Below are 22463 nucleotides of genomic sequence, written 5' to 3' on the forward strand. Positions count from 1 at the left end.
TGTTAAGTGTCTGGTTGTTTAATTCTTTCGGCTTTTCTATCTGATTCTAGGGGGAGCTTGTGAGGGTCTTCGCCAATGAGAATTGCAAGATCACATGTCGTAAGTGCTTTTACTCAGAAACTTTTGGTCGCTCATGTACTTAAACTCAATCTGTGGCTTGTTTGATCCATACCTGTCGTTTCTCCGTAGTTTTACCTGTAGAGTTAAAGAAATCTATAGCCAGTTTGTGCAGTATTGGTTTCTTCTGGCTGTTTTTCGGTTGGTCTGATCATTTAATTCTAGCTCTTTAAATCTAAGGGTTCCTGGATAATCATAAGAAAATTTCTTGTATAGCGTAATTCGCAGTTATTTTTCTAAATCTATTCCTCTTCTATTTTCTCAGATCCAGAGATGCAGAGCCATATAGAGAAGAGTCTTTATAATGGTCATGCGTTATACAAAGTCACCTATTCAGTATGACAGTTCTCTTATTTCATCGTTTACAATTTTATATGTGTTTTTTGATTTGCCTCTTTACTATATGATCTCTCTTTTGAAACAGATTGGTTATATGGATATATGGGAAGCAGCTACATTGTCTATTAAGAAAGAAGGCTACAGCATCAAACCTAATAATGATCCTGTAATTACAGAAAAGTTCTCCTCTTCTACTGCGGTTAGAGTCTTGCCTTATGTGTCCCTTTTTCTCAGAAATTTGATGTTGGCTGATTATATGCTAACATACATATCGTAGAATGAACTAATATTATGATCTTTCTGATTCTTCTCTTAGATTGTGATTCCCTTTGATCAGCCTGCGGATTTTGTGATTATTGGTACCGATGGTGTGGAGCATCTCTGTCGAGTGGAGAATGATGCAACAGATCTTAGCTGGTAAGTAGAATTTGGGTTTCTTTGGATGAAATAAAGTAGATTAAAACTCTTACGTCCTGTGAATGCAGGAATTGTCTATGAAAACGTTGAAAATAGATGAAAGCGAAACCTTTTGGTCTTCTTTCTTTTTGTGTTTTCGAAAGAATCATCAATAGCCAAAACTTCAATCTGAATACATTGAATATCTTGATTGTGTTTTCTTTCTAAATGAAGTTGTTTAATGTGTTACAAGTATTCATTGAAGTTTCCGGTTTCTTGTATTAAGCAGTGGATCTTTTGTTTTGTGTTTTTCTATTGGGCAGCTCAAGAGATACAATTGTGCTCACCCTTAGATTATTTCTAAAGAAGGTAAATGTTTCAGCAGATAACCATCTATCTTCTTTAATAACATCTTTGGTTTGTTTATTTTCGTAAAAGCTAATTTCAGCTTAATATACAAGAGTTAGCATTTTGAGAAGCATTGATTGATGATTTGGTTTGCTAATTTTGTTGCAGGCTCTGCAGAGAAAGAAGCAGAAGAAAAAAGGATTTTTGTTTAACAAATGAGTTTTTGGTAAATAGTATTGTNTTTTTTTTTTTTTTTTTTTTCTTCTCGCCTCTCCAGCTTTACAATATTAGAGATAGTCTTATGAACTGTTTAGTGTTATTTATGTAAGGCTGCTGTGCTATAGCTGATTAAAAAAAAACTATTCAATCGATTTCAGTATAGGAAAAAAAATGAGCAAAAAAAAAGTAATAAACCAATTTTTTTCTTTATCACACTAGAGTTCTCTTGAGTTCCATCTTACTTCAATTTCATTACAAGTGGTCAGTTCGATGAATTTTTACATGAAGACTGAAACTGCAATCAACTGCAATCATCCTTTCTAAAGAGAAGCCAATCCAAATTCAAGTTAACACAAATCTGTTTCTTATCTAAAAGAAACTCAATGGAACATTCATTCTAATTACCAGAATGACTCTCCACTTAGTGAACTAATTACCATTCGTCCCACTTGTGCATGAAGTCATCCCACATATTAAATGCAATGGAGTCTCGTAGAGAATCAGCAACAACATCTGTAGGCGTAGAATTCAAGTGCAGCAATTCCAGTTCTTCTTCCTCTTGTCCATACGGTTGCTCCACTAGACCAACATACTTCAGCACAAGCAGCAAAGAGCCAGTCATGAACCCCGTCTTCCCTTTTAATGAAGTTATGTAAAGTACAAGTAGCAATCACTAGATCCCTCTGGACATGGAACGGATACTGAGGCGCCGATATCAGGATTGGAAACCGGGTTTTCAGCATGCTGAATGATCTTTGAATAACGTTGCTTAGAGACATGTGCCGGTGATTAAAAAGCTCATGTGCGTTCTGTGGCATTTGGCTTGCACCACGAAACTCGTGGAGACAGTACCTTGTTCCAGGGTATGGAGCAATGAATCCTTGTGTGTTTGTGTACTCTCTATCGACAAGATAATATTTTCCTGGAAAAAGGGAGCAAACTTGAGATGGGACTCGTAAAAATCTCAAGGGATATGCTGGATGTAAGTTAGAAAAAATAACCTTTGGGAGCTTGTGGGAAATTCTGGTTTGGATCGTCTAGGACTGCTCTTAAGATGTGTAAATCCTCAACAGAGCCTTCCCATCCCGGATAGACGAATATAAACTGTGAATCAAAAGTGCAAGCTGCAAGCACATTCTGAGTAAGTATGCCTTTCTTGTTATGAAACCGAGACTGGTGTTTTGTAGGAAGGTGAGCAGGAATTTGCAAGCCATCTAAAACTCCGATACAATCCTGAGATAAGGGTATATAAACAAAGCAAAACTAATAATTTTGCACCACAATTCCAAAACTCAAGAGTTTGTAATGATGATTAGATTCTTTCATTACCTGGAAATATGGATAAAGCCTTTTGCTATTGACTATCTCGGGAGATGTTTCCAGAGATGGTGGGTGAAGGAACTCACGTGACAAGGACTTAACCGCCTTTAGCACGTTGTTAAAATGCCGGCTAATGGTTTCACCAGAACGCTGAAACCTCTCTTGTATCACTCTGATTCGCTGATTATGGCCAATGATGCTTAAGAATATAGCAACTGCTCTTCTACCAAAACACCAGTAGTATCACGCAGCAAGCCTTTCCCTCGAAGTGTTTCAGATAGCTTATGAAACACATGCTTATCCATCCGAAGCAGTTCCCTGCAATCTTTAACAGGTCCTTCTAGCAAGGCTTTCAAATATGTACATATCGTAGGTGGCGAATTACTCTGAGGTTGATTCACACAACTTTGGTAGTACAAGTAACCAGCAGCTGCAGCAACTAATTCCATCTCATCCAATTCTATGTCAAAATCTTCGTTACTAGTGGACGAATCTGAAAGTAGAGCCAAAAGATAACAGAGCAATTCCATATGATCAAAGTTTCTACCAGTGACAATCTTCATTCATAAGTAAAAACGAAAGCAGCAATAACATCATTTCACCAGAAGTAAGTAACACAAGAATAGACATAGCAAAAAGGTCAAATCTTTAGGAACTATAAAACATACAGATGAGCAAAAACTAAGCAGCTCTACTACACTTTCCCTGTAGCCACTTGAATCGTTTCTCATTTTTCAAAGAGATGAAAATTTCCCGATAGGTCGGGTCCTCAAACAAATCCAAGGCAAGAAAATAGGTATGTTGATCAACACCTTGTAAATCGTCCAATGCTTTGATGCATTTGCTGATAGAGAACCTATCCCCGTCCTTGGTCAATGCCGCTGCCCTCATTTTGGAAGCTGCTGCGATTTCTAGCATCGCCACAAGCCTTGCGACCTCTCTTGCGTGTTGTTGTTGGTCCAGAACTAGAAGGGGTAGACTTGTTATGTCCACCAGTGACGTTAACTTCGTCTCCAGAGCCAGAGCAAGGTTCATCATCACCAGACATCCTTCAAAAAAAAGCTTCAACGTAAGAGAATCAAAACAATGAACGAACCTCTAAGCTCGAAAGCTAGGGTTTTTTTAACTCGATACATGACAATAAAATGGGATTCTTCATATTAAAGACGGAGAGCGACAAGGGTTTGATTTCGATGAACACAAAGCTTACATTTAGAAACGGAAACAAGACGATAAAGACGAAGATGGAAGAAGCTTTTGCTTAAAGCCCGAGAGAGTGAGAGATTAACCAAAGCGTCCCATTAGTTAAATATCCGATCAACTCATATTTTCTCTAATTGTGAACCAAAACCTTATCCCAAATCTCAAAAATTGAGTTTATACGGTTATACCATACCTTTAATTTTTTCCCAATTGAGTTAATTAATAAAGTGCTTAATCTTCGATTTTTCGGTATCTCACCATAATTGAAAAACAATGCTAATACAAAAACGGGAAGCAGGAGGAAATATCCATGAGGAGATTGATTATATCTGTAGTCTGTACTCTTATACTAAAATTAACAATCAAATATTTAACTTCCACAAATTTTACATGAAGAAGTACACAAGACACAGCCCAAAGAAACTGTTCTTTTTAATCATAAAATGAAGGATAAAAGAGTTTTGTAAGAAGAAGAGAAGGTAAAGAGCATGAAAAGCTTGGTTTTAGTTGGGCGAGAGAAAATGAACACGAGCAAGTGTGTACTCTTTTCCAGCAATCCAAACACCAGTTTGTGACCACTGTACATCTTCCCAATCAAGATTCTCCTCCAGTACCTACTCAATTCAAAATCCTTAATCATCATCAACTATTCTTTACAATCAAAAATAGAGTCAAAATGGATATATATACCTCGATATGATCTGCTGGGAGTGGAAACCCGATAGACCGCATAACCTTCTGCGGGAGAGGTTTCTTACAGCGTGACCAACGGAAAACATCGATTAAACTGTTGTCTGAATCTGTCTTGTCACCGTTTGTAAGATGGTTCTGTGACTTGTTGTTATTATTATCTGTCTCCATAGCTTCATGTGATGATCGTTGTTGTGAGGCTTGGATTGCTTTGATAGTCTTCTCTCCCGAGAAACAGAGCTCATACCTTTTTCCATACAAAGATCAATTCAGCGTTCAAGACCTTATTCATGTCAATGAAAACACATGTGTTTATATGATTTGTGAGTACCTGCATGAATGTGTTTCTAAGTACAAAACTTCTCCTTTCTTCAAGCGGGCAGAGGTGAAAAGAGGCTTCTTGAGACCCTTATCAGCGACAATGCTTATACTATATTTGATCCTGCAAAAGAGTAGATCAATGCGTGAGTAGAACTCATCTTGCGTCTGTCTGAACCTTTTAGGTGATATAGATTCATGATACAGTTAGGAAACTCAGTGAACATTTCTTTGAAGCATTGGGAGAAATTATTCAGACGGTTACCAAGGTTCATTGCAGAGGTTGTATTGTATTGTCACTTCTCGTACAAACCTTTGTTGCCGCAGAGCATTCTACAAATCGGTAAACAAGTCATCAGTGATCAAAAGATATAAAATATGAGAAAATTATGCACACTGAAAATGCCATCTGTCATAATGCAATAGTTGTAAAAGATTGCACCATATGCTTGCAGTCAACAATACTGCAATCTGTCTGATCAAAAATCCAAATGAAGTAAAGAATGGGGAACACTAAGAGTGCAGAGATTTCCAAACTGGAAGGAAAAATACCGAAGCTGCAGCTCTGGTGGTCATAGATCTCTCAACAGCCATTGGTGCAAGTGTTGGCTCCACAGTTGAGGAGTGTGTAAGAGAGGGTTCCAGTTCAATAGTTCCACCTCCTTTCTGGAATCATATCATCAGAAATATCATAAGGATCTGTACACAAATGTCCTTTCCAAACTGGATATTATGCACATGTGGGAGAAGGTTGTCAAGGTAATAAAAGGACAGATAACGACAGATGTCAAATCACCTTCAATATATAGCACCGCTCAACTCTGTAACTGCATCCGATTCCAGCTCCCCATGCTCGAGAACGGACATTGTTCCTTAGCTTGGAGGTGTAGTCTAACAAATTTATTCGTTAGAATGGAAGTTCGATAAAGGTTCTCTCTTGTTGTAAACAGAGAGAAACTCAATATAGTATGAAGTTTTTGCCCATGAACATGGAATACTTAATTGAAGGAATAATAAGCAAGATGGAGGTAAGCTAACTCACAGTCTTGTGACGGCAAGACTCTAATAGTAGCGCGCAACTCTTGCATTGTCGGTGGAGGAGGAGAAGCAGTGGGACGACAGTAACCTGTATGCATGAGAACTAGATGACAGATAGACTAGAATCAGTGTGATGTTCGGACCAAACAAAGACATCAATTGCAAAAATTCGTTAGGACATGTACCAGCAACAAGATCCGAATCGTCTGTGTATATATCTGTTCCCCATAGCTGGCCACCTCTTACCTGCATAGACACGAGCCAAAGGTCTCAGCAGACAACAAACAAGGGATGATTTAAAAAGAGCTGTCTTTCCCAAATTAATAGGCAAAGTAAATTATAGCGCTTAATCAAACAAAGATGCAGATTGGAACTAAGACAATATGAGATACTATGACACAAGTCGTCTTGAAGAAAACCAATATAGAGATCATGAGATATTAGATCTATATTCTGTCTTACTTGGCGATTTGTAGCTGTAACATGCTCAGCTGGAATCCTAACTTCGAGAGTGGGGCCATTATTTGCGAAATCACCGCTTTTGTCAGGCTGGGACAAATCATATTCTTTCCACAGCTTAATCAGTTCTTGCATACATTCGCCAACTTTGTAAACAACAATCGACATCTCTGACTTGCCTGAATTATCACAATAAAATTCAACAAACTGACAGTCTGACCCAATTATAAACTGCAAGCAATGCAGCACATTAGAAGATAAAAGCAACAGAGTTGATAATAGTTAAATAAACCTACTTAGAAAAGGAAAAAAAATCAAGGATATTAGTTCCGTTTAGTATCTCAAATCTAAAGTAGCATTAAGGATCAAACCAACTTTTTGGTCCAAATATTTTAGATCTTGATGAATTTTATATTTGACATTCTACTGTGAGTAAGGAACTGCGACCTAGGGACGACTAGAAACCACGAAATAGATTGGTTATCAAGAACATGTCTGTTCGTAGATGACCATTTCAATGATACGCAAAAGACGAATGCCAAGTTAACCGGGTTTGTTTACTGTTGTTCTCCAAGCAGTGCAACTCGATCCGCTATTAAGGATATAGAATTGAATGATTACCTTGTACTCTGCAAAATAAAAACAATCAAACACGGATTATGCATTAAAAGACGGGTCAGTAAGTCTTGAGCTTCGCTAATACCTAACTTATGTGATAAAACTTAACAGAGATAGAAAAGGAGAGTGTTGAGGAAGGGAATCCAGAGAAAAATCAATTTTGGGTTCTAACATCTAAGAGATAAGACATTACAAAATCTAAGGTGCACGATTTTATTTCAAGGCTTTTCATCTCTTAAGAGGAAAGCAATAACGGTCATAGCCTATTAAAACAATAATAGCCCCTTCATCATATAATACGGTATTATGACCTGCAGATTTTACTATATAGGTTCCAATTTTAGTCAATGGAGTATGTCCCTCTAAATGGTAATATATAAAGAAGTCTGCTAAGCAATGAAAAACACATAATTAGACGAAGTATAGGTAGGATTAAATGAGAGAGACGCACCCTTCGTTGTCCTGACGTGAATGGACGCGGTCGCGGTTTGTAGTTTGTGGGCTGCCTCTCGGTCTCAGCGCTCTCTTCCGCTGCTGAACTCCATAATTGAAGGCATCCTTTTCCCTCTCTGTAGCTCCTTCACCCTCCAAACACCCATCTTCAGATTCCTTTTCACCGATTCTGCTGCGCTTTTCAGCTCTTTCTGCTTCTGAATCACCATCCCTCTCTCTCCTTTTTTCCTTTGATTCTCTTTCGTCTTTTTCCCAATTATCCGGTTCATTCTGCTTCTTCTGCTCTGGTGCCACATATTCCTGCTCTGCAGGTTTGACAGATGCTTCTCCCAACTCTTTCTCATTCTGCGAGACCTCTTTCTCAGCACCAGTCCTCGCCTCTCTTTTGATATGGTCTTTATCTTTCTCTTTATTTCTTTCGCGATCTTTCTGCTCCATCCTCTCTCGTTCCCACCTATCGGCTTCCCTTTCTTCTCTTCCAATCTCTTTGGGTTCACTCATGACACTACCACCAACAAGCACGGATCCTCTTCGGTCGCTTCTATCCTTGTCTCGGTCCCCCCATTCTCGATGCTTCAACTCTTTTCTTTTCTTATCTTTATCCTTAAATCTATCTTCTGTTTTTGCATCAACCTTGTTTTCTCCGACGGTTTCACGTCCTTCTAAATGAGGTCCCTCCACAGGTGCCGAGGAATCCTTAGGCCCAACGACGTCAGTTGGGCCTTGCGTGTTACCCCGGGATGCCACCCATGGATCGACATTTGCGGTCGAACCTTCAGCAACTCTCTTCCCTCTATGGTAATCCTTCTGCTCTTTCCAAGCCAAGTGACTAGACCCGTCCTTTTCCATTTTAACCTCATCTTTTTGTTCATTATAGTTCTGATTCTCCCTATCAAATTTGGTATCCCTAGTATAGTTTCCGGTATTACTACCTTTTCCGGTAAAATCATCCCCTGAACGCTCAAACTTGGCATCCCTGTCACTCTTAGGACCCTGAACATCCCTCTTAGTCTCACCATATATCTCTCTCCCATCATTCCTAGAATAGCTTCCAGTATTACCTTTCCCACTGAAGTCATCGACTGATCTCTCAAACTTCACATCTCTGTCACCTTTAGGACCCTGAATCTCCCTCTTTGTCTCACCATAGATCTCTCTCCCATCACTCCTGTTATCTCGGCTCTCAACCCTAACTTCCCTGCCATCCTTAGCACTAGGTTCGGACAGCACAGGGGTGTGAGTCAAATGAGGGTCACTTGAAGAAACCGTGGCGGGCAGCGAAGGAGACCGATACACAAGAGGAGAGCGTCTCTCTCCATCTCTAGGCTCACTTCTGGCAACCTTAACAGTTCTAGAATCAACCTCATAAGGAGCAGAAGAAGCAGCAGCAAGTGGTGGTGGATGAGAGTGAGGATGGGAATGGGGATGAGGAAGCGTGTGGATGTGAGGTTGAGGCTGAGGCTGTGGTTGAGATTGGGGATGCTGATGGTGATGATGAACCTGAGCCGGCGGTGGAGTTACAGGAGGATGCGTGGGTTTAGGGTAAGATCCTGAATCATCGTGAGGGTACTTCGCTGCTGAGGAAGAAGAAGGTGGTGGATGAGTAACACCCTCTTCATGAGATCTCTTCGGGACACCACTCATCACTACCTAAATTAACAAAAACCCCAAATTAATTCAACAAAACAGAATTGCACCTGATTCTAAACACGACCTAGAGCGAAACACACGTAATCTCAAATCACCAGAACGAAACATTTGAATCCCTAAAAATGAACATAGAAAATAACAAAAACGGATTTAGTTTTACCAATTGAAACTGAAGCAGAGCACGAAGAAGCAAACTCCGTTTTGGATTTTTCCCCGCCGGGAAGTAGAAATGGCAAAGTAGATTCGGACCTTTTGGCCTCTCTTGAGTTCGTTACGCCTCTCTCTCTCTCTCAGATTTTTGCCTTTCTCTCCCTTGGTTTGGGGGCTCGCTTGCTTAATTTTTTTTGGGACAAAATGTTATATTTCGCGTTAATATTGGCGTCTTCTCACAGACCGTCGTCATAGCACTTTTTTACCCAAACGATTTCTAGGTTTTATTTTATTGCGCGGTGTTGCCCTCATACTTATTTTATCTCTCATATTTTTCATCAACTTTTAATTCTATAGTTTACATCCACCTAATCCGTCCCTTGTATATTTTACTTGAGAAAACTGAACTGTTTGATAAAATGCAATAAAGTAATAAACTACATTGATAGACATTTCTTTTACTATAACATAACTAAATAGTAACCCGTGCTAAAATTATTTATGGTAAATTTAAAATATGGTAATATGGATTTAATCTCTCCTATTATTGTTCTTTGTTTCAACTTATTTAGTTTATATGGATTTTGTTTTTGGTCGTAACTAACTATAGCCGGTATTCAATAATTTTCCCGCGAAATCTATTGTATACATGACATTTCTTCTGCTTGAAGGGTTCCCTAGTTAGGTTAATTCAAAACCTTATGCAGTTTGAAAATATAAAATATATTACCACATTTATTAAAAGAAAAAAAAAATATGAAACAATCAAATATAATGATGGTCATGCATCAAATGTTCTGGAAAATTTATTTGAAGACGATATTCCTTGTTTTGCTTTGAGATTTTCCTTTTGGATCAGTTATCAGAACTTTCAATCCTGACTTAGGGCTCAAATTACTTATGTGAATCTTTTATAAGTTTTTCTATTAAATCGATAAAATTTTTGAAATATTTATATATAATTTGCGATTGAACTATGACCGTTGAGTCACTTAACTGCTTTTATTATAACCAATCACAAAAATGATAAATATATATATATATGTATATATAATACTTTTATACTTCTTTGTCCGATCTTTTGACTTTTAACTATTTTCCTACTGCTAAAAACACTTTTTATGTCCGGTAAAACGTTTTTATCACTCAAAATTTTGCGTTCGACTATAAATGCTAAGATCGGCTCTGTTGGTGCAGGATTTAGCACCCCAAACATACCGAACTAAACTAGAAAGATAATTTGATTACTTAACCAAATTCCCGGACTCTCGGTTAAGAACCCAATTCAATGTTTATGCATGAGAGGTCTGTTTAGAAGAAGGAGGCCCAGCAACGAAGATGGAGAAGCCGACTTCCCAGTTCGCCCAACGACCGACTTGAAGAAGAAGGAGCAACTTTCTATATTTTAGCTCTAGTTATAAGGAAAGTTAATATATTCTGTAATCTATCAAAAAGTATAAATAAGGGGAGACTTCTCCATTGTAAAGCATCCAGCATCTAATACAATAATCCAGTTCTTTTATTGTTCTTAGCAAAACCCTAACTTGAGTTCTAAACCCTTTTTCGATTTCAAAGCTTAGATCGAGTTTCTTAAGAGATAACTTCCTAAAATTTGTTTCCCTTACAGTGAATTTTTACCTACACATCTCTCTTTCGTGTTTCATGAATTTATAACACTGGTAAGAATTATGCAATATAATGACCATATTTATTTGAGTATAAAGGCAAAGAAATGATAAGTAGATTTGGTCTTCGAGGGCTTTCCCCGCACCAATCAGGCAATCACCATCCATCAAGTTTTGAGCTAATGAAACTGACCTGTCGAATTAATGTTTATATAGGCTTTGTTGCTTTAAAGAGAAACCGCTATATGTACCATTCATTTCTCTACTACAGTTTTCTGTTTTATAAGTCAACGGCAAAAACAGAGCTCATTAAATTCACTGATACGAAATAAATAATTTAAAGATAATACTATATCGAAGAAGCCACCATCTCTACTTATATCTCGAGCCACCATGCATGAGAGTGAAATATTCAAATTTTAAAGACATAGTAAAATGTCGTCTTTCACAGTACAGTCATTAGTACTTGTATCATGGTTTGTTGTAGTAGCAGTACTCGCCGGTGGAGAAGACTCATCGGACGCGGCAATGTTTCCTGCGATGTTTGTGTTTGGAGACTCGTTGGTGGACAACGGAAACAATAACCACTTGAACTCACTGGCTAGGTCCAACTATCTCCCATACGGCATTGATTTCGCCGGAAACCAACCTACTGGTCGCTTCTGTAACGGCAAAACCATCGTCGATTTCGTCGGTACATATATACATTACATTGGTCCCTCTGCATGCATAAATTTAGGACAAGATTTTTCATATTTCTCCATTTTGCGTTAAGTTATATAGTAATGGGGATGTACATGGATGGTTGCAGGAGAGTTGCTAGGGCTGCCAGATATACCGGCGTTTATGGACACGGTGGACGGAGAAGTTGATATTAGCGGGGGAGTGAACTATGCCTCGGCTGCCGGAGGAATCTTAGAAGAAACCGGTCGCCAATTGGTACTTTATTTGTATCTTAATGTTTTCATAATATATTTTTAAAAAATCAAAACAATTTGACTAAGTATAGGTTATATGTATGTTTTTCACGTTAGTTAAGTTAATATCGACATTTGTAATTTGTTTAAAAAAATTGATTAAACCAGATGAACATTATGAATTTTCTATTAAAAAAAAAAACATTATGAATTTTCTATAAAGAATCCAAGTTCAAAACCTCCAAATCTAAAACCAAAAGGTAAGTTTTAGATATTGAAATTTATGTATTTGGCTAGCCACATTTGAATCACGAAGAGTATTAAATGTCAAGTGACTTTGATTGGGTGCGTGAAGCTTTTGGCTAGAGACATGCACATGAGTATTATTAGTAAGTAACACTAATAAATGTGGAGTTGCATGCATGAAGGGAGAGAGATTCAGCATGGCAAGACAAGTGGAGAACTTCGAGAAGACATTAGTGGAGATAACTAGGATGAGTAGATCAGAGTCAGTAAAGGAGTATATGGCAAAGTCATTGGTGGTGGTGTCACTGGGAAACAATGACTACATCAACAATTATCTGAAACCATCGCTTTTCCTCACAAACTCCATTTACGATCCTACTTCATTCGCCGACCTCCTTGTCTCCAACTTCACCACTCATCTCCTTGTAAGTCTTACCTACTCCATGCATGATGCATCGATTTTATACTGCATTTTCTTTAATTAATTACAAATCAACCAACTAACCATATATGTGTAACGTGTGTGACATCCGGCCGGGTGCCTAAAAACCATATACGTAAATGAATACGAATTTATGGTTATCAAGTGTTACAGATTTTATAGCAATTAATACTTATGTTAAAAAGCTGATTAATTCGAATTTTCTATATTTTGTTTAGAAATTGTATGGAAAGGGGTTTAGGAAATTTGTATTAGCCGGTGTGGGTCCATTGGGTTGTATACCGGACCAACTAGCAGCCCGAGCGGCTCCACCAGGTGAATGCGTGGAGGCGGTCAACGAGATGGCTGAACTTTTCAACAACCGCCTTATATCGCTGGTGGATCGTCTCAATTCCGACAACAAAACCGCCAGTGAAGGCATCTTTGTATACGGCAACACATATGGAGCCGCCGTGGATATCCTCACCAACCCTTTTGCTTACGGTTACGTATCTAACTTATTTATGTCTTCTACTACACTTTCTAATCAAATGTTTCGTTTTAGGTTAGTCCAGAACTCCAGATCACTTCATATATAAATCTTATTAATAGTTTAATAAATCTTTGTAGGATTCGAAGTGACGGATAGAGGATGTTGTGGAGTAGGGAGAAACAGGGGAGAAATAACGTGTTTGCCACTAGCGGTACCATGTGCTTTCAGAGACCGGCACGTGTTCTGGGATGCATTTCATCCAACAGAAGCTTTTAATCTCATAATTGCTCGTAGAGCCTTTAATGGTTCCAAATCGGATTGTTACCCCATTAACCTTTCTCAACTCTCTCGTCTCTAATTCTCATCACAAGCTTATAATTCTTCTTTATGTATCTTGTGTTTTGCCACTTTCAAGTTTTGTAGACTTGTAGTACCAATGCATATTTCTTCTCATTACCTTTTCTGTGTGATACATATCTGATCACTGATGACCCCATCTATATGGGCTATATGGCCTATATTTTAATTTGAAGGTTGATTATTCCCTAATGATTGCATTATGCAGTAAAACATGAGACAGTTTTGAAATTAACTGTAGAAGCTTATTTTCTACGTTTTGCTTGGTTAAGAACATAGTAGAAACTTTCATGCGTAACGATAACATAGAAACGTTGCATACTTGCATGCATGTTAGCGGAATGATTCAATGAAAGCAAGTTCATATATAGTAATCTTTGGTTTTGTTAATCGTAAAGTCATTAGATTTGTCAAAAGTATATAAAAACTAAAATTTAAAAGGCCCAATTAGGAAATTAGAAAGCCCAAATTTAAAGTATCGAAGCCCAAAACGAGGCTAGCAATTCTACAAAGAAGATGATAAGCTTGGAAAACTGTACCAGTCTCGAAATCGGCAAATAATTCTCACCGGCGCGATGGAAACGGAAGCGGTGGTTCGTACCGTCGCCGGCGTAGACTGTTTCGTCTCATTACCTCGTCAGATACTTCATGCGCTTCAATCCACTAGCTCCTCCCCTCTTCCTCCGCTTCTCCCTGTTGAGCTGCGCTCCGGTGACCGCCGTTGGTCAGTAGCTTGGTCTGGCTCTAGCTCATCCTCTTCTGCGATCGAGGTTCCTCTCTCTCTCTCTCCCTCTCTCTAGATTTGATTTCATTTAGTCAAACCCAGTAATCTACTTCGGTTTTGGAGGTCTGATACTATTTTATTTTCCCCTGTNGACCGACACGTGTTCTGGGATGCATTTCATCCAACAGAAGCTTTTAATCTCATAATTGCTCGTAGAGCCTTTAATGGTTCCAAATCGGATTGTTACCCCATTAACCTTTCTCAACTCTCTCGTCTCTAATTCTCATCACAAGCTTATAATTCTTCTTTATGTATCTTGTGTTTTGCCACTTTCAAGTTTTGTAGACTTGTAGTACCAATGCATATTTCTTCTCATTACCTTTTCTGTGTGATACATATCTGATCACTGATGACCCCATCTATATGGGCTATATGGCCTATATTTTAATTTGAAGGTTGATTATTCCCTAATGATTGCATTATGCAGTAAAACATGAGACAGTTTTGAAATTAACTGTAGAAGCTTATTTTCTACGTTTTGCTTGGTTAAGAACATAGTAGAAACTTTCATGCGTAACGATAACATAGAAACGTTGCATACTTGCATGCATGTTAGCGGAATGATTCAATGAAAGCAAGTTCATATATAGTAATCTTTGGTTTTGTTAATCGTAAAGTCATTAGATTTGTCAAAAGTATATAAAAACTAAAATTTAAAAGGCCCAATTAGGAAATTAGAAAGCCCAAATTTAAAGTATCGAAGCCCAAAACGAGGCTAGCAATTCTACAAAGAAGATGATAAGCTTGGAAAACTGTACCAGTCTCGAAATCGGCAAATAATTCTCACCGGCGCGATGGAAACGGAAGCGGTGGTTCGTACCGTCGCCGGCGTAGACTGTTTCGTCTCATTACCTCGTCAGATACTTCATGCGCTTCAATCCACTAGCTCCTCCCCTCTTCCTCCGCTTCTCCCTGTTGAGCTGCGCTCCGGTGACCGCCGTTGGTCAGTAGCTTGGTCTGGCTCTAGCTCATCCTCTTCTGCGATCGAGGTTCCTCTCTCTCTCTCTCCCTCTCTCTAGATTTGATTTCATTTAGTCAAACCCAGTAATCTACTTCGGTTTTGGAGGTCTGATACTATTTTATTTTCCCCTGTTTTGATTTTTGTTTATGTCAATAAGGTCGCTCGAGTGTTTGCGGAAAGCATTTCTTTGCCGGATGGTACAGTTGTTCAAGTTCGTGTTCTTCCTAATGTGCCCAAGGCTACTTTAGTTACAGTCGAACCAGATACTGAAGATGACTGGGAAGTTCTTGAGCTCAATGCTGAACTTGCCGAGGCTGCTATACTTAGTCAGGTTAGTTATTGTTCCTAGATATTGTTTACTTAACTCTTACATTGTTCCTCTATTTTTATCACCAGCTCAAAAGATTTTGATTATACCCACAAGTAATTTTAGCATCGTTGTCTTGTTTCCCTCTGTGTCCTTTCTCTCTGCTTACCTATATTTTCATGCTTCGTGATTGTTTTTGACGATAGCATAATCAGTTAGAAAAATGCTCTGCTGAGGAACTTTCGAAAATGTGTTTTAGGTGAGGATACTACATGAGACCATGAAATTCCCTTTGTGGTTGCATGACCGAACTGTGATAAGATTTTCCGTGGTTTCAACATTTCCATCAAAAGGGGTGGGTAAGACCATCTTTATTCCGCACCTTTGTTGTATTATCGTTGTCTAAACTTTAAAATTTTTTCTTCTTATTACTTATCTTCCCTGGGATAGAAAAAGGGCGGGTAAGACCAGATCTTATGCTTACATTCATTACAATTTTATTACTGACAGAAGTGTCTTGACTGGTGGCTCGTTTTCAGTACAACTTGTGCCAGGAACTGAAGTGGCTGTGGCTCCAAAGAGACGTGACAGAAACCTCAATGCAAAAAAGAGTCCTGATGCTGTTGCTCCAGAAAAAGAGTGTAACAGTCTGAAGGTTCTATTACGTGTACAAGATACTGATAAATCAACCTTTCATAAAGCTGATATCAAAGGATTTGAGCTAAGGGTAGCTCTCACTTCCATTGCCTATATTCATCCAGATACTGCCAAGAAATACTCTCTAGAATCTCTTCAGTTGATTTCTGTATCCCCTAGAATACCTTTGAAAGGTAGTGCAAAAAAGGATGAAGCCTTAAATATGAAAGACAGTGAAGCTTCAAAGGTGGCCGAAAATGGCAGTCCAAGCGCAAAGAAAGAGCCCCGTCAAGCGATTCTTCGTCTTGTTTTTTCAGATTTAGCTGCTCTAGGACATCTAATGATGCCCGAGTCTCTTCGTCTCTATCTAGGAGCAGGCCTACACTCATGTGAGTAAAATTTTGCTTAAACATATAGATGTTTTTGTTTTATGTACGTCCAAAATTTTGATGTTTAGTGTAAAAATCTGATCCACCTGTTCAGCTTGGTCATTAAAATGTACGGAAAGACTGACCTGAAGTTAAATTGACTGGTTATTAACAATATGCGACACTAGAATTTTTGTTTTTGCTTTTAATGTTGTGACTATCAGGAAATAAACTTGTAAGATATTTTTCAGTTATCGTGCAGGTGAATCCAAAAATCATAAGAAGCATACTTGTGCAGTTTTCCATTCTCAATTGAGCTTTGTTATCACAGAAACATAATAAGAGTTATCATTTGTTGCAGGGGTTTACTTAAGGGGATGCAATGTAAAAGTAGACAAAGAAATTCCTGCTTTTTCACTTTCTCCTTGCGTCTTCAAGATTTCTGAAAAGGAAAAGGTGCTGGATAGAGGTACAAATATTCTTGGTAATCATAATTCTAGTAGAAAAGACAGTCATCCACCTTCTGGCTTGAGCACCTATATGGATGTTGTTGACTGGTCTGGGCACGATAAGGTTGTTACAGCTCTTTCATCTGAGGGTTTGCATGACAAAGGAAATCAAGATAATGCCTATCAAGTTAAGAATAAAAAAGGATTGGAATGCCTTACTCGCCTGTGGTCATTGGCACAGCTTGATGCTATTACGTCAGTCACTGGAGTTGATGCTAGTTCGTTAATTGTAGGAAGAGAAACGTTTCTCCATTTCGAAGTTAGAGGGCTCGAATCTTATATATCAAGAGATAGGCAGTCCTCTGTTAATGATCGCTGGGAAAGTGGGAAGAAGGATAAAAATGCTCCTTTAGAAATTTTGTACGTCATGACGGTCTCTGACGAGTCTTTACTTGGTGATAAATTCGCTGCGTATGAGCTTAGCCTGGATAGAAGTGAGAAGAGGGACAACGTGGTGCATATTGAGCCAGTCCTTGCGAAGATGAATCTTGGTGACCCGATATATTTGACGACGTCTCCTAAAGAAACACACTTTAATAAAGGTGTTTCCCCGGATATATCTTCCTTGGCGTGGATGGGCCCAATTGTGTTGGATGTTATCAAGCGTAGGTTTCACTTTCTTGGCTTCATCTTGCTTGAATCTTAAAAACGTGATGTCGCACGCACAATCAGATATATCTGTGGTTGCATATAAATATTAAATAAATTAGTCACGTATAAGGCTATAAGTGTTGTTCGGCTATAGCTGCACTTGATAAGATATATTTACCCTGGCACAATTCGAAGAAGTTAGACAGACATAGCTCATGCTTAATTTCGGATAACATAGGTCTAGCTTAAAATTTTGGTTTCATTCTGTATTAGCTTTTGTTGTAGCATGTGTTCTAGTTGCATATGTCTTTTAATCAATTGTTTGACCTCAATAGAAAAATTGCTTGGTAATCTAATTTTTTAGATAATCTTCGTATATGGTTGATTTTTAATCTGCGTCTTTTATTGCATTTGGAGAATGTTTATTAATGAATCTGTTCCTAAAGCCAACAATGCTATTATGCAGGGATGACCGTGTTGTTGTCTCCAGCAGCTGCAATGTGGTTTAGCAAGTTCAGAATTCCATCACCTGGACATATTCTCATATATGGGCCTCCTGTGAGTTCTCATTTTAGTTGTTCCATTTGGTATCCCTCAAATATGATTTTTGTTCATTTTATTATGGCCCTTTGGTTTACTTGGGTTTAAATTCCCAGTTGATTTCTTCTCTGGCAATGTTAGTACCTAACCCATTCAAAGGCTATCCCTTTGGCCAGGCATGAGTGTCCGAATGTATATCTTGAATCTTTAGATTTGTTCTTCCGTAAAATCATAAAACATTGTTTCCCTGGCTTGCAGTCGTTTCTTAATTCTCCATTTTTCCTATTGAAACAACCTGGTTGTTTACTGGGTCAAGCTTCTGGTTGATAGGGTTCAGGAAAAACAATATTGGCAAGAGCTGCTGCAAAGTACTTCGAAGAACAGAAAGACTTGTTGGCACATGTGTGAGTGGTTTTGGTTTGGTTTACGTTTGTCTACCAACTTCATTTATGTTCAAGAGATTATTTCTGGTCAGATGTGGTCTAAGTATTGATTTCTTTGTGCAGGATTCTAGTATCTTGTTCTGCACTTGCCTTGGAGAAGGTTCAACACATTCATAAAGTCCTTTCTGGTGTAATAGCTGAGGGCTTGGAACATGCACCATCTGTCATCATTTTGGATGATCTTGATAGCATTATCTCATCGTCTTCAGATACCGAAGGAACACAAGCTTCGGCTGCAATTACAATGCTTACAAAATTCCTAACAGATGCTATGGATGATTATGGGGTATGAACTTTTGAAAGATATAAGGTCCAACAGTTCAGTGTTCTCAAATATTATATCCACATATGCATCATGAGTTGCTTTGTGAAGTATGGTGAATTTAATTATCTGAATGCAAGATTTCCTCCATGCGAAGACAAACGTCACTTCTCTTGATAGTTTGGATAACTGCTTTCACCTTTCTAATTAAGGCGTACAACATTAATTGGTTGTTCTTGGAACTTCTCGAACGCACTCTTCTCCAAGAAATTCCTTTAGAGTTTAGAGACTCATTCCTAGATGGTATATTATATATCTCACTCACGTTTAGTTAACCAGTTATATTTTTGTTCACCCAACAGGAATACAGGAATGTTTCTTGTGGAATTGGTCCACTTGCATTTGTTGCTTCTGTCCAGTCTCTGGAACAATTTCCACAGACATTAAGCTCATCAGGTACAAACTTGTTATATACCACTACCTCAACCTGTTTGAACAAATATTATTTCTACCGAATCAGTTCATTTGAATTATTCATTATTTGCAGGAAGGTTTGACTTCCATGTGCAACTGGCTGCTCCTGCTACCTCAGAACGTGGGGCCATACTGAAGCACGAGATACAGAAACGCCTTTTAGAATGTTCAGAAGACATATTGCTTGACTTAGCTGCTAAATGTGAAGGATATGATGCGTATGACTTGGTATTTAGAATTTTCTATATGCTTTTAAAATTTGCCTTTGTGCGAAGACCAGAGAAGATAGTATCTGTAATTTTGCATGTTACGTAAATATTTTTGTTCAAGCAATTTACAGTGCTCTATTTGGATTCTCTTTGTTTCAGGAAATATTGGTTGATAGAGCTGTTCATGCTGCCATTGGCCGGCATCTACCTTATGAATCAAATAATCTATCCAAATATTCTTTGGTCAAAGAAGACTTTACTCGAGCTATGCATGAATTTGTGCCTGTTGCCATGCGTGACATCACAAAATCTGCCTCTGAGGGTGGTCGCTTGGGGTGGGAAGATGTGGGAGGTGTGACTGATATTAAAAATGCTATCAAAGAGGTATATAAGCATGCTGATTGCCATATCTTATTTTGCTGCCTTCATTGATCTTAATAGTGTGGGGTAAGTATTTGCGGACATTGCTAGCCTATTATAACTGCAACCAGGAAAAATCTGTTACCTGCATCTTTGTCTGCTGGCTTTTGCTTATATCGTTGGATGTTCTCTTACTGAACTTAGGGAACAATATTTCTATAAGACCCTGAGCTGATATAAGTTGAATTATCTTGGTTAATCTGACGGAAATAATGACACTGGTCAATAATATAATGTAGTGCTACTGTTATGTTAACAAATACAGTTTGAACCAGTTCTTATATAGAGATATAATTTTGGTTATGCAATTTATTTGCTCTTTGCAATGTCCAGATGATTGAGTTACCATCAAAATATCCAAAAATCTTTGCAAAATCTCCTTTGCGTTTGAGATCGAATGTTCTCTTGTATGGCCCACCTGGTTGTGGGAAGACTCACATTGTTGCTGCAGCTGCTGCCGCGTGTTCCCTACGGTTTATATCGGTGAAGGGGCCTGAGCTGTTAAACAAATACATTGGTGCATCTGAACAAGCGGTAAGAATGATACGTTTCTTTTTTTTTTCCATCTTCAAGAACCTTTTGAGATTTATTATGCTTTTCAGTTCCTTAGTGGCGCATGCTTATCTATAGTGTTGAATATATTTTGAATCTTCTGAGTTTCTTGCTTAGTCTTAACCTTGTATTAAACAATAGAATTGTAAAGAAACCTCAGTTGAAAAAAGTTTCTAGAGAAAAGTTTACAGACAGCTTTGTTCTTTTGGAACTGTTTGTTCTTTACTAGTCTCTTTCCTAAAAAGCTAATGTTTCCGCATCTCTGATAATGAAAAACACTTCTCTCAGGTCCGTGATATATTTTCAAAAGCAGCAGCGGCAGCACCGTGCATACTCTTTTTCGATGAATTTGATTCCATTGCTCCGAAGAGAGGACATGACAACACCGGAGTAACTGATCGAGTTGTTAATCAAGTAAGTTGATTCAAAGTATTTGCATATTTGATTCACAAAAAGTGCAAACATCTCATGTGATATTGTTGTTTTGCGTAGTTTCTGACAGAACTGGATGGAGTTGAAGTTCTGACCGGGGTCTTTGTTTTTGCTGCAACGAGGTATTTACACCAGAATAAGTCTATATTGCATATCATATTCAGTGTTCGATGGATTCATAAAATCTACAGCAAACGGTGGATTCTTCTGAGTTAATGATTAATAATAAATCCAATATATTATAGGAGCCATCAATTTATGTTTTTCATTACATACAAAGGATGTATTATGACTTTATAATGGTTTTACCCATAAACAGTAGACCAGATTTACTTGATCCTGCTCTCCTAAGACCTGGCCGGCTTGATCGTTTGCTTATGTGTGACTTTCCTTCCCCACCAGAGCGATTAGAGATTCTTACAGTTCTTTCGAGAAAGGTTAGTACTCTCAGTTACATCATTTCTGCTATTCAGTTTTTCCCCTCAAACGGTCAAACCTCAGGTAAAGTATGTATGTTACATGTCTGAACAACCATAGAATTCCTATATGACTAAGCCATTTCCATCGGATTCTGACAATCATTTGATGGTCTCCCTTGACAATTATGTATATTAGAGCTATCTATACTTCATTACATTAAAATGACCAAATATCTTTCTGCATATCTGCAGCTTCCGATGGCTGATGATATTGACTTAGAACCTATAGCTTTGATGACTGAAGGCTTCAGTGGAGCTGATCTTCAAGCTCTTCTCTCAGATGCCCAGCTTGCAGCTGTTCACGACTTTCTGAACAGAGAAGATAAACCTGAAACCGGAACTACGCCAATAATAACTGATCCTCTTCTGAAGTCAATCGCTTCGAAAACTAAGCCATCGGTTTCCGAAACCGAGAAGCAAAAGCTCTATGACATATATAGCCAGTTTCTAGATTCAAGAAAATCGGTATCTCTCTCTCTCCCCTCTCTAATTCCTATTCTCTTTTATACAAACCCAGTAGTTGATTACTAACAATATCAAAATCTTTTTTTGCTTGCAGTCAAGAGAATCAAAGGGCAAAAGAGCAACCTTAGCATAATCAAAGGAATTACAAAGACCAAAAGGAATGGTTACATTGTAGAATCACATCATGATGTAAAATTTGCTTTATGATATATATGCCCACTGATAAGCATTATAGTCAAAATGGTTAGAGTTTTAAAATAAAGATCGTAAGAGAGCCATAATTTGTTGGCCTCTTTGTAGGGTAAGTTCTACAAAATCCAAACGACCATAAACAGACTTTTCAAAACGAACTAAATCTGTAACTAATGATAAGATTCGTTTGTTTAATTCTGGAATTGTTAAAACTTAAAAGCTGTGATTTTTTGTTTTAATTTAAGAAAACATAAATAAAATACTCCAAAATTTCAATAAAGTTTTCTTTATTTCTAGTTTATGAAAGAAAATGTAACAATGTATACAGGACAGTCAGTTTTAATCATGAAACAAAACAATTATCCAAAAAATAAGGGGAAAAAATGAGAAAGGTAAAGATTGTTGCCACCTATCTTTGAGAACGCCAGTGATTAAAAATGTTGTTATGGCAAGAACCTTGAA

At 38.0% G+C, this 22463-nt stretch overlaps 6 protein-coding genes across 7 annotated transcripts in view; 3 read left to right on the top strand and 3 right to left on the bottom strand.

Annotated features, from left to right (window-relative positions):
- LOC104772168 overlaps window positions 1–1606 on the top strand; it is a 9678-nt gene extending 8072 nt beyond the window's left edge. Inside the window, exons 16-21 of the mRNA XM_010496813.2 lie at window positions 51–99; window positions 383–453; window positions 542–655; window positions 773–873; window positions 1176–1221; window positions 1369–1606. Of these exons, the coding sequence (XP_010495115.1) occupies window positions 51–99; window positions 383–453; window positions 542–655; window positions 773–873; window positions 1176–1221; window positions 1369–1419 (432 nt within the window). The 3' untranslated portion in view covers window positions 1420–1606. The remainder of the gene's footprint in view (window positions 1–50; window positions 100–382; window positions 454–541; window positions 656–772; window positions 874–1175; window positions 1222–1368) is intronic.
- Window positions 1641–2745, bottom strand: LOC109131139. Its single transcript, XM_019241763.1, has 3 exons — window positions 2698–2745; window positions 2421–2652; window positions 1641–2341 (listed from the first exon to the last, which is right to left on the bottom strand). The coding sequence occupies exons 1-3, from the start codon at window positions 2743–2745 to the stop codon at window positions 1920–1922; spliced, it is 702 nt and encodes a 233-aa protein (XP_019097308.1). The 3' UTR covers window positions 1641–1919.
- LOC104772169 lies at window positions 2420–4084 on the bottom strand. The gene is made up of 3 exons (XM_019242507.1): window positions 3552–4084; window positions 2749–3232; window positions 2420–2652 (listed from the first exon to the last, which is right to left on the bottom strand). Exons 1-2 carry the CDS (start codon window positions 3775–3777, stop codon window positions 2940–2942), a joined length of 519 nt encoding a protein of 172 aa, XP_019098052.1. The 5' UTR covers window positions 3778–4084; the 3' UTR covers window positions 2420–2652; window positions 2749–2939.
- On the bottom strand, window positions 4248–9556 carry LOC104769058 (zinc finger CCCH domain-containing protein 13). The gene is made up of 12 exons (XM_010493179.2): window positions 9329–9556; window positions 7517–9168; window positions 7069–7076; window positions 6451–6626; window positions 6174–6234; window positions 5993–6091; window positions 5747–5841; window positions 5503–5616; window positions 5216–5283; window positions 4964–5074; window positions 4633–4879; window positions 4248–4556 (listed from the first exon to the last, which is right to left on the bottom strand). The coding sequence occupies exons 2-12, from the start codon at window positions 9160–9162 to the stop codon at window positions 4446–4448; spliced, it is 2736 nt and encodes a 911-aa protein (XP_010491481.1). The 5' UTR covers window positions 9163–9168; window positions 9329–9556; the 3' UTR covers window positions 4248–4445.
- Window positions 11289–13504, top strand: LOC104769059 (GDSL esterase/lipase At5g08460). The gene is made up of 5 exons (XM_010493180.2): window positions 11289–11637; window positions 11755–11882; window positions 12289–12531; window positions 12767–13031; window positions 13158–13504. Exons 1-5 carry the CDS (start codon window positions 11379–11381, stop codon window positions 13376–13378), a joined length of 1116 nt encoding a protein of 371 aa, XP_010491482.1. The 5' UTR covers window positions 11289–11378; the 3' UTR covers window positions 13379–13504.
- On the top strand, window positions 13922–22196 carry LOC104769060 (peroxisome biogenesis protein 1-like). Of its 2 annotated transcripts, none has more exons than XM_019242385.1 (17): window positions 13922–14147; window positions 15280–15453; window positions 15689–15788; window positions 15969–16454; window positions 16795–17547; window positions 18000–18091; window positions 18404–18477; window positions 18580–18802; window positions 19141–19234; window positions 19326–19480; window positions 19621–19845; window positions 20215–20415; window positions 20722–20847; window positions 20926–20987; window positions 21185–21302; window positions 21537–21809; window positions 21904–22196. In XM_019242385.1, the coding sequence occupies exons 1-17, from the start codon at window positions 13953–13955 to the stop codon at window positions 21940–21942; spliced, it is 3390 nt and encodes a 1129-aa protein (XP_019097930.1). In that variant the 5' UTR covers window positions 13922–13952; the 3' UTR covers window positions 21943–22196. The 2 variants fall into 2 exon arrangements, with proteins under 2 accessions (XP_019097930.1, XP_010491483.1); XM_010493181.1 differs by lacking the exon at window positions 13922–14147 and adding an exon at window positions 14924–15150.

This window comes from Camelina sativa, chromosome 20 (genome assembly GCF_000633955.1).
Source record: "Camelina sativa cultivar DH55 chromosome 20, Cs, whole genome shotgun sequence".
NCBI classification, from domain to species: domain Eukaryota; kingdom Viridiplantae; phylum Streptophyta; class Magnoliopsida; order Brassicales; family Brassicaceae; genus Camelina; species Camelina sativa.